Source organism: Anopheles coustani, chromosome 3 (genome assembly GCF_943734705.1).
Source record: "Anopheles coustani chromosome 3, idAnoCousDA_361_x.2, whole genome shotgun sequence".
Classification (NCBI taxonomy): Eukaryota; Metazoa; Arthropoda; class Insecta; order Diptera; family Culicidae; genus Anopheles; species Anopheles coustani.
The window spans coordinates 95,623,769-95,636,651 of record NC_071288.1 but is presented as its reverse complement, the minus strand read 5'-3'; the positions used below and the strand labels follow the sequence as shown (position 1 = coordinate 95,636,651).

The 12,883-nt window shown below is 44.9% G+C and overlaps 4 protein-coding genes across 4 annotated transcripts; 2 read left to right on the top strand and 2 right to left on the bottom strand.

Moving 5' to 3' along the window:
- Window positions 1–512: 512 nt before the first annotated feature.
- On the top strand, window positions 513–3,539 carry LOC131271401 (G patch domain-containing protein 1 homolog). Its single transcript, XM_058272817.1, has 2 exons — window positions 513–645; window positions 713–3,539. The coding sequence occupies exons 1-2, from the start codon at window positions 585–587 to the stop codon at window positions 3,454–3,456; spliced, it is 2,805 nt and encodes a 934-aa protein (XP_058128800.1). The 5' UTR covers window positions 513–584; the 3' UTR covers window positions 3,457–3,539.
- A 54-nt stretch (window positions 3,540–3,593) lies between these two features.
- LOC131260999 (polycomb protein suz12-B) lies at window positions 3,594–9,386 on the bottom strand. The gene is made up of 7 exons (XM_058262872.1): window positions 9,257–9,386; window positions 8,578–8,846; window positions 8,463–8,509; window positions 6,706–8,396; window positions 6,288–6,645; window positions 5,921–6,215; window positions 3,594–5,063 (listed from the first exon to the last, which is right to left on the bottom strand). Exons 2-7 carry the CDS (start codon window positions 8,783–8,785, stop codon window positions 4,660–4,662), a joined length of 3,003 nt encoding a protein of 1,000 aa, XP_058118855.1. The 5' UTR covers window positions 8,786–8,846; window positions 9,257–9,386; the 3' UTR covers window positions 3,594–4,659.
- A 327-nt stretch (window positions 9,387–9,713) lies between these two features.
- On the top strand, window positions 9,714–10,679 carry LOC131260796 (oxysterol-binding protein-related protein 11). Its single transcript, XM_058262617.1, has 2 exons — window positions 9,714–9,914; window positions 9,985–10,679. Exons 1-2 carry the CDS (start codon window positions 9,833–9,835, stop codon window positions 10,539–10,541), a joined length of 639 nt encoding a protein of 212 aa, XP_058118600.1. The 5' UTR covers window positions 9,714–9,832; the 3' UTR covers window positions 10,542–10,679.
- On the bottom strand, window positions 10,660–12,834 carry LOC131260795 (RNA-binding protein 28-like). Its single transcript, XM_058262616.1, has one exon. It carries the CDS (start codon window positions 12,750–12,752, stop codon window positions 10,737–10,739), a length of 2,016 nt encoding a protein of 671 aa, XP_058118599.1. The 5' UTR covers window positions 12,753–12,834; the 3' UTR covers window positions 10,660–10,736.
- Window positions 12,835–12,883: the final 49 nt, after the last annotated feature.

Here is a 12,883-nt window from a genome sequence, read left to right as displayed (position 1 = left end):
CGAGCTGACATTTTGAATAAGTACTAATTGAGGGTATGGTAAATTTTTAGTACTCACGGCGGGAAGTTGACAGTTCCCATTTTTTCCACCCTTCAAACAAAAGTGCTGATATAATAATTGATATTTGATGATCGACCTTATCGAACCTACGAAAAGGGTGAATTCCCCGAGTAAAACGTCCGTGTTGCGCTGGTACATGCAAGTAAAAATTATGTGTACAAAACATTTTTCTCGTTCTCCCGGTTCATCACGATTTTTTTCGCCAGGTGCTATGCAAAACGCTCTGTTCGAAGTCAGGCTAATTTTACTTCCCTGTTGCTCGCGTTTTTGATGCGCGTAATGTACGGTTAAAATAAAATAATCCGAATTGATTTTGTTGCGCGTACATGTCAAATTCCATACAAAATGTTGACAGCACGCGCGTTAAACTCGCGAGTGGCGGAGCAGTCCCCCCACGGTTCTGTCATCTTGGCAATTTTGTTAGTTGGGCACTCGGAACTGTATGTAAACAACAGAAAGATTACGGTTTATGCGAAGCAAAATTTGGTAACTTTCAATACATCCTGCCCTGAATAACTGGTCCAATGGAGGACGAGGAAGAAACGTTGTGTCGCTACGGAACGGCACTGCCACCATTCGAAGAAGGTAAGTGAATAAAAACTTCACCAAGACAAAAAAAGGCTGACGTTGCTTCGATATCCTTACAATGTAGATGCTGTACCATCTAAGCGACCGATTACGGTTGAGGACCAGATCGTGCTGGACAGCAATGGCAAGAGACGTTTCCATGGCGCTTTCACCGGTGGATTTTCGGCCGGATATTGGAACACGGTCGGGTCGGAGGAAGGCTGGAAGCCAAAGGAATTCAAAAGCTCCCGTTCTGCGAAATCATCGACCCACCTGCAACAGAATGCAATGGATTTCATGGACGAGGAAGACTTGGGAGAGTTTGGATTCGCCCCGCAACGGGTACAAGCGAAGGAAGATTTCGCGCACAGTAGTAGCACTGATAAGTCGACTAAACGAAAGCTGGATCTAAGCTTTTCCAAGGGTCCAATACCAGGGCAACCTGTACTTCGCGCGTTACTTGAACCCGCAAAGGAAAAAACGGCCGTAAAGATGTTGAAAAAAATGGGTTGGCGTGAAGGGCAGGGCATAGGAGAGCGCCAGTCGAAGGGTGAAAAGAAACGCACTACACAGCGAAACAACAAGGAACGGTATGTAATGAAAACCTACGGCTGCGAAATACCTGGTCGGAGTGAACCACCTGAGAATACACATCAGGACGATTCGTCCGACAGTTCGGACAGTGATTACGATGTAACATTTGCTCCGGATGATTTCGATCCGTTGGTAGCGGCTCTTAAGGACAACACCTTCGGCTTGGGCTACAGTGGTCTGGATCGTGGTACTACGAAGCGGTTCAATTTATTCGACACCTTTGAGGTGGTCGATAAAAATAACAAAAAACTTTCCATTCGTGGCCAAGCTTTTGGTATCGGTGCGCTCGAGGACGACGACGATCTGGATGTGTACGCACGGGACGACATGTCACGGTATGATTTTTCACTTGAAGATGGGAAGCAAACGAAAAGTGGTACACCAGCAATCAAATCCGGACAGCAAGGAGCTTCGTTGGATGGTTTTTGTCCTGCGAGCAACATTCAGAAGCTGGTGAAGAAGGTGTTCCGTTCGAGCATGCCGGACAGTTTTAAACCCCGCAATTGGACTGAACGAAGGAGCCGCTTTGACCCGTTAAATGAGGAGCGATCGAGAAAAATTCAACAGGAAAACGAGTACAAAGTCAGGGGTCTCGGGAGACATGATCTCGATCCTAAAGAACGAGGAGCTATACTCGGCGAGAGGGAAATTGAGAACCCAATTCTGGAACGCATCAACGCGCAGAGTTCAAAATTCGTACCGAAAGATGTGATTGACGAAGGAACTCGGGAACTTATGGAAAATGGTGAAATTGCGAAGGAAAAGGATGTTCCTGTTTCAACCGTCCCGAAGGGTTTGTTGAACGAAACGAAGGTTCTGCTTAATCCGTACCTAGGATCAACGAAGGAAGGTTTCAAGCCATTCATCGCAATCCCTGACAAACAAGATCGGTACGAGCGTTTCCTAACGTTCCAACCAAACGAACGATATCTTACTAGGGAACAGTACCTTGAATCACTGCAGCCACTTAATCTCTCTGCTTGGGAGAGAGAACGGGAACTGAAGGAGTTTATTCAAGCGGAACGAATGTACCGCCCGCTAGATGGGTTGATGTCGGATCGGTTTGTAACGGCATCGGCCTTGATTGCGGACAAAACAATCAGCGAAGATGGAGCGGCCGAAAAGCGCGAGGTGAAAATGAAACGCACCCGTACGATGTGGAAACCCCACAAGGAGCTATGTAAAAGATTCAATGTCCCCGAGCCGTTCGGTGGAATGATGCACGATGATACGGAGACGGAAAAGCGTAGCAAAGAAAAGGGAAAATTTTCGGTGTTCGATTATCTAGAGACGCCAGTGACCAATAGACGAGACTTCGTAACACCTGTCATTTTACCGAGCACTTCCCAGCCAACAGAAACTAAGCCTGCTGACGTGGCAAATGCGGGTAGTTTTGGTCAGAGACTTTCGTCAAAAGATTTTTTCGCATCGGACGAATCCCTCACTCTGCCAACAGGAGGCCAGAAACTTGCTGAAAAGGTTTCCCACGAACCGGTGGAAAAAAATCCCACTACAAAGGCCAATCCTCCCAAGGTGGTGAAAAAACTATCCGGATTGGAACAGCAGGTGCTTGAAGCGACCAACAAAAAACCGGAAGAAAAACGTGACTTGTTTAAATCAATCTTCTGCAGCAGCGATGAGGAAAGCGAGCAGCAGGACAATGAAACCGCGAAACAGGACCTTAAGCCAGCACTAACTGATGAGCAAAAGATGCAGATGGTGGACAGCATCGTCGCCATTAAGCCGGTACAACAGATAAACATTTTGAGAAACAATTCGCCTCCGAGAGGAATCTTTAAGAGTTTGTTCGAGTTTAAAAAACCGTCCGGCGGAGAACAACCTAGCTTAAATGCGCTCACAGAGACCGCGAAATCCGTTCCTGCAGTCGATGGAGCAAATGAAACCGGAACCCATTCTTCCGCGAGTGATTCGGAATCCTCGGAGGACGAATACTATGGACCGAGTTTACCAACGACGATGGTTGCCTCCGGATCTTCCGGCGATGCTCCGCAGGTGCATCTAGATGACCGGCTGCGGCATCTGCTCGGTACAAACGATAAAGGCGGAACGAAAGGAGGTAAACAGGAAATTTGGATCGAAAAGGACAGCGACCGACACTCATCCGGAAGAGGAAAAAAGAAGAAAAAACACAAGGAACATCAGAAGAGTAAATCGAAGAGTAAACATAAAAAAGACAAGAAAAAAAGCAGTCACAAACATAAAAGTAGAAGATAGAACGTAACATACTATCGTGTACTTGCATGTAGATACAAAGTGTGTATAATAAAATCTTGTTTATAAAAAAGTCACACACGTTATCTTATTCATTTCTTTCTCAACTTGATTAAACCTTGCATTCACTTGTTAAAAAATAGACATTCCGTTTAGTTCAATGTTTATTGCGTTTATAATTCAATTCTAAACAAAAAAGGGGCAAAATCTAAGGCATTTAAGAACGTAAAAATGCAAAAGAAAGTAGTATAAACTGCAGTGTTGCCCCCCGGGGAACAAAAAAACTAAAATAAAATTACCGCCATTGTGGAGTTCAATAAAAGATTATGTCTGATAGTGTATCGAGCAAAAAGCTCCCCCTTTTTCTAACAATAATGATTACAATAAAACAATTTGGAGCGAGAATAAAGCATCCGTGCAAACAATTTTCCATACAAAAATCCGTGCAATAAATGGCAGTGAATGGTCGAAAATAATCCTCTCTCGGCTTAGACCAGATAAAATCCAAAATAACAGAACTATTCCATTTTTGTTCTACAACCACAGCAGCTTTTGTAAGTTTCTCTCCCTCTCCTCCCTCCACTTACCATCCTCCCTGAGGGGTATATTGAAATGGTTCTCCAGGACCTCAAAGACATTTCGTCTTCTTTTGAACGGCAGTACTTTCGCTGTATCTATATTCCTCGGAGGGGTCATTAAATTAATCGCCGGAGAAGAATACTTTTACTTGTAATATTCATATATCTTTGTTCAATTCGAGGATCACATGCGTCGGCATAAATTCATCTATTCCTCACTGTCCTCATTTTAAGAAATTTATCTTTGTGACCATCATCTAGACCTAAAATTGTTATACTACCTTAGCCAAAAACTAAAGCGAATGAGTCGTTCGCTGCTGAAGGACGATGACACGACATCGCCGATGAATAAGCTCCAAAACCCAACAAATTCTATCTTGCAATTCCGAGTCAATTTAAAGAATTTTGCTTTTATGCGGCATTCCCTCGTTGCCCTTTTCCTGTACCTTCTCTGTTTGTTATTTACGTATAAAAAAAGAATGATAAGACTTATCTTATCCTATAAGTTCGCAGTACTATGTGCTTAGGTAGTTCGGTTTTTTACTCGTCTTGTTTTCTTCGCAGGATATTCCTTTTCCACTTGTCCGCTATGAGTTCATTGGTGAGTCGTAGCCGTTGCCGCGTAGTCTCAGTTGAGGGACCGTTTGCGCTGCGACTGCGAAAGATGCGTTCCTAGAGAAAGAGATTTCCTTCGCGTCATTACAGGGGACAGCATGGCGGCTTTGAATTGGCTATGCTGGTGGTGCTTGTTATGATTTGATGAGGAGGAGGATGTGGCGATGGCGCTACTGGACACCGCCGAAGAAGCGGAGGATGATTTCTTGCTAGCAGAGGTGGGAGTCGATGAGGATGGCGGGGCCGGCGCTTTCAGCACCGCCTTCCCCGTGCCGCCCTTGGACGGCGTACCAGTGGAATGTGTATTGGTATGACTGGATGATGATAGAGATGATGATTGCGTGGAGCTGGACGGTGTGCCTTTTGCTGCACCATTGACCGCAGCAGTGGCGCTTCGGCGACGCGGAGGAGATATGGCTACATGACAAAATTATCAGCCAACAGTAACAAGCGAACCCAGAATCGAAGCGCATAACACGCAAGGGTTATTTAACAGCAATACGAAAATAAAAGAAAATGAAAACGAAATAGAAAAAAAACATAAAACAAAGTTAGTTTAAGAAGCAAACGAAGATACTGAAAATAAAGGATTAACGGACAAATGGACGGAATGGAGACACCATAAACCGTAATGGTGCATGAGAGCATGAACAACAAAAAATAAAATATCTCAAAGCCAGCATAAAACATTATAAATTAAAACCATTTTCCATCAATTTCAGGTGCTTTCAGACGATACGAATCTGTGGTGAATAACTAAAAGTGTGGGTAACCAAAATCATGAGTGCAAAGGAATAAGAACCGGTGTCTTGGATTGCCAAAATGGTAAGAAATCGGCAAAAGTACCAATTGAAATTAAAAGATCAACCAATCATTGGATTTTTTTCTTGATTGTTTGTTTTCTCTAAAAATATTATGGACTGTGCTCAGAAAATTCGTACTAACACCCCAGATTCTCCACAAACATTTCAAGCAACGTTCGAATTGTCTGAAGGTAACTGTGTGGTAAGGGAAAATGGCTTCTCATGCTGTAACCGTTAGGCTTTCCATTGTTTGGGATACATTTGAAGCCTATTCACTATGTTTCATTACTACTTTGAAATTGCTGTACTGCACTAACAATGCTGTACAACACATTATCATAGATTTAATAACACTAGCGTGCACCATAAAGCTGACGATATCGAAAACTAGACGAGATTTGTTTTGCATTGCTGGTCCTAAAGAAAAGTGCCGCTAAAGCTGGACCGCACAACAGCGGAACGTATACCCACCTGAAGGATCAGTGTTTTTGGCCGGCGTAATCGTGGGCTTGACTTTGCGCTGCTGGCCGTCGCTAGCACTGGCCGGACCACTGTTACTACCGCCATGCACAGCCTTGTGATATGACGCCATACTGCTGCCGGAAGATGAACTTGCGCCCGCGCCTAAAGTTCGCTCTCCGACGCCGTTTCTGGCTTCCGTCTTTTGCGCCTGCTTGTGTACGGTTACGTTGTTCCAATAGCTCATCTGCTGGTCGCGAGACTGCCGGATTTGCTGCTGCAATTCCACATCATTCAGTAGAATTTTCTAAAAAAAAAAGAGTGAGACTAAATCATCTCAAACTCTTCGCAAACCAACGCCAATGCTGACTATGCTTACACGCAATTTTCTTATGGTTCGCTGCATTACATCGGCGGACACGAGCCCAAAGTCAAACATCGAGCTCATGTGCAGTACAAAGTTGCGATACAGATTACGAGCCCACAGCTCGCGACCTCGCATATCGATAAACATCTCCAACGCAATCGGTATCTGGCAGTCACCGACGTACCCGTACTTCATTACGTGCAGATTCCACATTTTCATCAACTCCTTTTCGCCCTCGTTCACGTCCGTGAACTCGTCGATCATTTGCATCGTTTTGTGCTGCAACCAGAGCGGATCGCTTTCGCCCTCCGAATCGATGTCCAGTTCCCGTGGGTACACCGGAAGGCAGGTCATGGTGTGGTGATACATCCTGGCAAGAGCGAAACGGTTAGAATTACATTGCACTTACGAAAGTGAACTGTTGCTGTACCTGCTGTGCCCAGTTATGTACGGTCGCTGGCTATCAAACTCGTTCTCGTCCGTGTCGATGAACTCGGACAGGCTCGGCTTCTGTCGTCGGGGCCGGCAGACAAGTAGATTCGTCACCACCGTTCGTCGTACCGGGCCCCGTCTGGAGTATCCGATCGTGGGACCGAGCAGATCGTGGGGCGATCCGTTGTACGACCCATCGTACAGCTCGTTGATCGAAACATCGATGCGTGCTCCGTTGGCAATCGGCACAAAGTTAAAGACGAAGCGCGCATGGCACAGCTTCAGGTGCTTTAGCAGTGAATATAGAATGCAGCAATTGAGGGAGCACCACGGGCAGGTAAATTCAGTCGTCTCGGTCTGTTGGCGCGTGTAGTTGTTGTGGATGAGCTGATAGATCACACGCTTAACCTCGTGGCCGTGCTCCAGTCCCGCAATATCGCTGATGCGTCTTTCGTCACCGTTGCTACTACTGCTGGTAGGCACTAAGGCATTGCTGTCCGGAAGGAATATATTGTTGGGAGGCAAGTCGCTGCCATCGGATGATGATTGATCTTGCTCCACTTCATTCATGCGCCCGGTGGCAGCTGCCGGAGTAAGAATGCTATTGTTATTGATGTTGATGTTCAAACCCTTCTTGAATGACTCCGACGGTGAGGACGGTGGCTTGTAGTTTTCCTTATCACTGCACCCATTTCCCACAGCACTGAGTTCAGCAACCCCGCACTCGGAATCTTTGGTCCACTGCACACGAAACTTCAGTCTCGGGTGCTTCCGGAACTCCTCGAAGTAATCTTTTAGCTCTTGTTCGGCTTGCTCATCGTTTCTGGAGGTGTTGCTACAATCATCCGACTGTTCGTAGTCCATCATTTCGCTCCCTTCCGAGCCCCAGTTTTTCAACGGGGAATTATTCTTCGCGACGAAAGCCCTTTGCTGTGGCATCATTTCACGCAGTTTAAGCTCGTATTCTCCCTCCTGCAGCTTAATGGGACCTTCCTTACCCCAAATATTGAGCTCCCCGGTCATCAGTTTGGTGAAGGTGTGCAGCTTCTGTCTCTTCGCCGATGGTTCCTCACCATCGCTGGCAGGTTCCGCTTTGAGGTGACCGTTAGCGGTAGCGTCACAGAACCCATTGCCATTGGCTGCCGTTGGTGAAGCCTTGAGATGGACACGGAACAGCAGTAGGATTGACAGTTGCGGGCCTGCAACGTGATTTGGTGTACACAGATATCTGAACGACTCTGTCGGTATGTGCACTACCGGTGGTTTTTCGTCAAAGTCTCTGGTGGTCATCTGATCAGCCTTGGGGTTTATCAATACATCGGTCTTCCCAAAGGAGACCTGCTTTAGCGTGGACGAAATGTCCTTCCGCTTGTTGTGAGATATTTTGAGCAGAAACGTTTCAACGAGCCCGTATCGCCTCGAGCTAAATTTTTGTTCATCCTGCTCATCGTCAAACGCACCGTCCGCCGCATCGGTTGTGATTCTGGTCGTTCCATTCTTCTTGTCGAAAATTCCTAAAAACAGCAGTGACAAAGAATCACCACAAGCGGACAGAATGTTTGCCTTTTCGCTGCGAAGTTTGCTCAACTTTTGCGCAAGCATCGAATCGATTTTGAAAGACTGGCGGGATTTGTGAGATCGGGACATACGGTTGCGCATGTACGACAGATTGCGATGAAGAAAGATTGGCTACCGAAAAGCAAAAAAGGACATGTGTTAGACAATGGCCATAAGGAAAAAACATCCTTCGGGTACCTGGAGCTTATTTCTTGTTCCCAATGTTCTGTATATTTGGGAAGGTTCTAGAAGGAGAAAAGAAGTGTCCCATTAATCCATGGCCAAGAACGAAAACAATCTGAGCAACACTTACTTTCGAAAGCCTGTAAGAAAATCTCTTGTTCGGTTTGCAAGAACTCGGACTTGCATTGTTTGTACACCAGTTCGCCTTCCTTTTCCTTTTTCTTGGGCATCATCTTTTTGGTTTTGCCGCTAGCAGTGTCGTTTCCGCTGGCCATAGGAGGGGTACTACTGCCCTCCGTTGGTGAACCGTTTGCGTGTTTCATAGCATGTCTTTCCATGATCGCTGGCTATCACCGAACAATTTGAGGAGTCAACCTACTCGTACGAACTCAATAGAAACTGGAAAACAAAGCGAAAGCCACTTTAGACCCCATTAATCAATACAGCACACTATCTGGAACAATTGCACCAGTGTGTTACGCGGCTTCTTGTGGTTCTGTGTTGTTCCTAAAACAATTCCGTCCCGTTCCCTCTCACACAACAGTGCCAGATGCATTATCTTGCAATCGTCTAGCCGCGTATGTCTGGCGAGTCTGTATACTTCGCCCCACGATATCCCCGTGATAAAACCGCGTGCAGTAAAAATCCCAGAAAACCAACCATCGCTGCCTTGACACGGAGCAATGGACGCGGGAACGACTTGCAATGTTACGCTTCTTCACACTTACAATGGCTTTTCATATTCACGGACCAAATTACCCAAATCACAAGCCAGAAACCATGTTTCAGTCAACTCTCTTATTGCTTACCTTAGTAATTTACCCTGTATGATACAATGCTTCGTCAAGCTATAAGAAAACTATACGAATAGAGCCTTTTTTCAGTCGTTCCTTATTTTCCCAAGAATTTCTCTAGAATATCAGAATAACTCACTGCCCGCTCAAAAGGGTAGCGAGCGCTTGACAGTGACGCTTGGTATTTTAGTACAATCGTTTTTTTTCTCAAATAATTTGACAGAAACATGATAATTGCTCAAGATCGTTGGACACCGGTTAGTTCAAGGTAGGCATTAAAGTTCCAAGACTTATTAAAATAAGTCTGCTTTTCGTGCTGCTTCTAGAAACATAAAACAATTTGGAAATAGTTAGTTAAATATAGACTTTCATCGAGTTATTTTTTACTTTTTTGGTGATTTATTCAACTTTAAAGACAAGCCTGTGTACACCTTGATCGTGCGGTATTGTGACAAATACAAAATTTACAGCTTGTAGACATTGGAAAAAGTTTTGGCATTGTTTGTGTTTGTTATCTTAGGAACAGAGCTGCTGCATTGTTTAGTTGGCGTGTAAAAAGTATCTTCGTACCCCCGCGAAATCATATCAACCATGGAAAACCTTAGCAAAGTATTAAGCATGAATCGACAGCCACTGAGTGGCCAGCTTTACAAATACACGAACGTGGTAAAAGGTAGTGATAGGGGAGAAAGTTGCAACATTAGTCACAACTGTACTAATCCAATGGTTTATGTTTCATTCAGGCTGGCAGTACCGCTGGTTTAGCGTCGATGCACAGGCTGGACTGCTCAGCTACTATCTGTGCGAACCATCTGGAGATGATTCAAGCAGCTCCCATATCGTGAGCGGTACGCCCCGCGGGCAGGTGCATCTAGCCGGTGCTGTGATATGCCCCAGTGATGAGGATTCCAAAACATTCACCGTCAATTGCGCTTCTGGCGATATGCTGAAGCTTCGGGCGGTTGATGCTCGTGCTCGGCAGGAATGGGTGGACGGATTGCGGGCGATTGTGGAGAGCCATTCAAACTCCACCGGAACGGCGTTGCCACCGAGGGATCAGCTTGCCGCACATGATGCGTTTGGTGCCGCACGACAGCAGTTGCAACAGACGGAACTGAGCAATGCAGCTCTAGCAAGAGCCATCGAGAATCTAAGCAGCCCACTATCACACACCGATCCGGACCTTCTGGTAGTGAAGGCATTGTCCGCCGCAAGCACTCATTGTCTATTGCAATGCTTGGGATTATTACAGCGACATCAAGAACTTGCTCCTGATTCAAGATTAGAACAAAGTTTCTAAAGCTAATCGCCGTTTATTTCACACAACGTATTTTCTTATCTAAATAATGATTCCTTGGTCCTTACCGTTTCCTTTACGTCGAAACTTTCTCTGTCAACTTCGAATCCAAATGAAACTAATAATAAACTCCATTATTCTGTAAAAGTGATTTTATTTCCTATTTATTCTGTACCATAACATGAACCAGGACAGGATTTACCCGGTATACCATTTGCCTCTAGTTGATTGTTTTGTTATATTACTAATCATATCCTTATATTTGCCAACGGTTTGTTTGAAGTAGGAATCTTCTTTATGAAGTTCCTGATCCAACTTCGGTTTCTTTTGTGGTGGTTTACTTTTTTGCAATCGGTTTTGTGCGTGTTCCTGTTTTACTTTTTTCTTTCTTTGCTCCTTGCGCTCTGCCTTAATGCGTTCCATGTGGGAATTGGCTTGATGATGAATTTTGCGATTCGACCTGATACTCGTTCGGCCTTTCTTTGCAATTTCTCCGGTAAATGGCGTTATCTCGATATCCCGTTTACGTTCTTTTTTCTTTATACCGGACGTGTCAACTAAATTGGCTCCTTTCGAATTCAACTTTTGTAAAACAACGCTGGGCGCAACGGCAAGCTTTTGAAGCTCTAGTCGATTTGCTGCTTTCTTACTAACAACCTTTTGTTGTTTCTTCTGTTTAATCTCTTCCATTTTCTTTTGGTAGGTTGGGTTCTTTAAACGGGATTTTTCCAACCGCTGTTGCTTAATTTTATGAACTTTTAAATCTTCTATACTGAAAGCGACGATCGGTCGATTGTTTTTACCGAACACGCTAGGATTGTTATTCAGTTTACGCAACACTTCTAGAGCAGTTTCATGTTGCTTAAACGAAAGGAACCCATATCCACGGGAAGCGCCCAACGGGTTGCCAAACGATGGGCGAGAATCACGCATTACACGGCACTCTATCGGCTTATAGGAGGTGTGTTGAATAACAATCTTGCGCAAATCATCGTTCGAAAAATGGGGCGGAATATTATGCACCGTAAGACGGTCTTTCGCTACAAAACGATTGAAGCTTTTCAACATTTCGTTGTTTCGTTGCTCCAAGCGCAAACGCTGTGCCATATCGGTTTTGGAAACATCCTTAGCAGCGGGTGAACCAGCCATTATAATGCCCTCTTTGAGCAGGTACAAATTACGTGAATCTTTTGATCTCTTCTCCGCCTTTGCGTTCGTACGGTCAGTTATATCTTTCTTCCGCAGAGCCTCAAGAATTTCCAGAAATTGATCATGGATTTGAAGCTTCAAATTTTGACGGCAGCTCATCTGGGCGGAATCCTTCAGTTTGAAAATTACAAACGCCGTCCCCTTCGAGTGTCCTGAAATACGATCCTTGTTTATCAGCACCTGTTGGACCGTACCGAACTGTTCCATGACTTCTTTCAATTCGGCCGCTTCAACCTCGTAAGGTATGTTTTTGACGAACACGGTACGTCCTTCTTCAACTTCCGAATGATTGTCCTTTCGTTTAATTTTCGGTTTTTCATCAACAACTGGCTTCTGCTCTTCCTCATCCATATCATCATCGCTCTGTTCCTCCTCCTCATCATCATCATCATCGTCGTCGTCTCCGTCGTCTTCGTCGTCGTCCTCCTCCTCCTCCTCTTCCTCATTTGCATCATCGTCTTCATCATCTTCATCGTCGGTAGATTCAGTTTTTACCTCAGCATCGTCGTCGATAACTTCTTCGGGATCCTGTTTTATCTCCTCTGTTTTGACTTCCTTTCGGTTTTTAACCTTCTTATAATCCGACTTATCAACTGCGTAGCACACTTCTATTTTCCGTCCCATGAATATTTCACTATCCATCTCCTGGATAGCTCGATCTGATTCTTCCTTTGTCGAATATTGAAGAAACGCGCATCCTACCAATTTTCCATCCGGGCGCTTTAGAATATTAACTTCCTCCAATGTTCCAAAACGCTCAAATTCCTTTCGCAGCTTCGACTCGGTGATTCGATACGAAAGATTCCGTATAATGACACGATGCTGACGATGAAAGAATATCTTGCTCCTTTTGCGAATTTCAGAGCGGCTGAGTTTGTCGGAGGCATTCGTCTGCCGGTTGATATCTGCCTGCACCTCCGCTTTATCTTCGTCTTCGTCAAGGTTTGTCGAATTTCCTTTCACTTGTTTCTCGTCACACTTGCTTGTATTTTTAATGGGAGACATTTTTTCTTAAGTAAATTGTCTGAGATATGGATAAATTACTTATTTTTGGCGAACAGCGTGATACGACGACCCGCAACAAAAACACGTGTGGTTAGGTTTGTTTTGTTCCTAGTAGCTGTCATAGAAAGCAA

Excerpts from the sequence above, each read along its gene's own strand:
- LOC131271401 (XM_058272817.1), top strand. The coding sequence starts at position 585 with ATGGAGGACGAGGAAGAAACGTTGTGTCGCTACGGAACGGCACTGCCA. Across the intron at positions 646-712 it reads ACTGCCACCATTCGAAGAAG|ATGCTGTACCATCTAAGCGA; the intron begins GTAAGTGAATAA and ends CTTACAATGTAG.
- LOC131260999 (XM_058262872.1), bottom strand. The coding sequence starts at position 8,785 with ATGGAAAGACATGCTATGAAACACGCAAACGGTTCACCAACGGAGGGC. Across the intron at positions 8,397-8,462 it reads GAACAAGAAATAAGCTCCAG|CCAATCTTTCTTCATCGCAA; the intron begins GTACCCGAAGGA and ends GCTTTTCGGTAG. Across the intron at positions 6,646-6,705 it reads TACATAACTGGGCACAGCAG|GATGTATCACCACACCATGA; the intron begins GTACAGCAACAG and ends CGCTCTTGCCAG.
- LOC131260796 (XM_058262617.1), top strand. The coding sequence starts at position 9,833 with ATGGAAAACCTTAGCAAAGTATTAAGCATGAATCGACAGCCACTGAGT. Across the intron at positions 9,915-9,984 it reads ATACACGAACGTGGTAAAAG|GCTGGCAGTACCGCTGGTTT; the intron begins GTAGTGATAGGG and ends TGTTTCATTCAG.
- LOC131260795 (XM_058262616.1), bottom strand. The coding sequence starts at position 12,752 with ATGTCTCCCATTAAAAATACAAGCAAGTGTGACGAGAAACAAGTGAAA.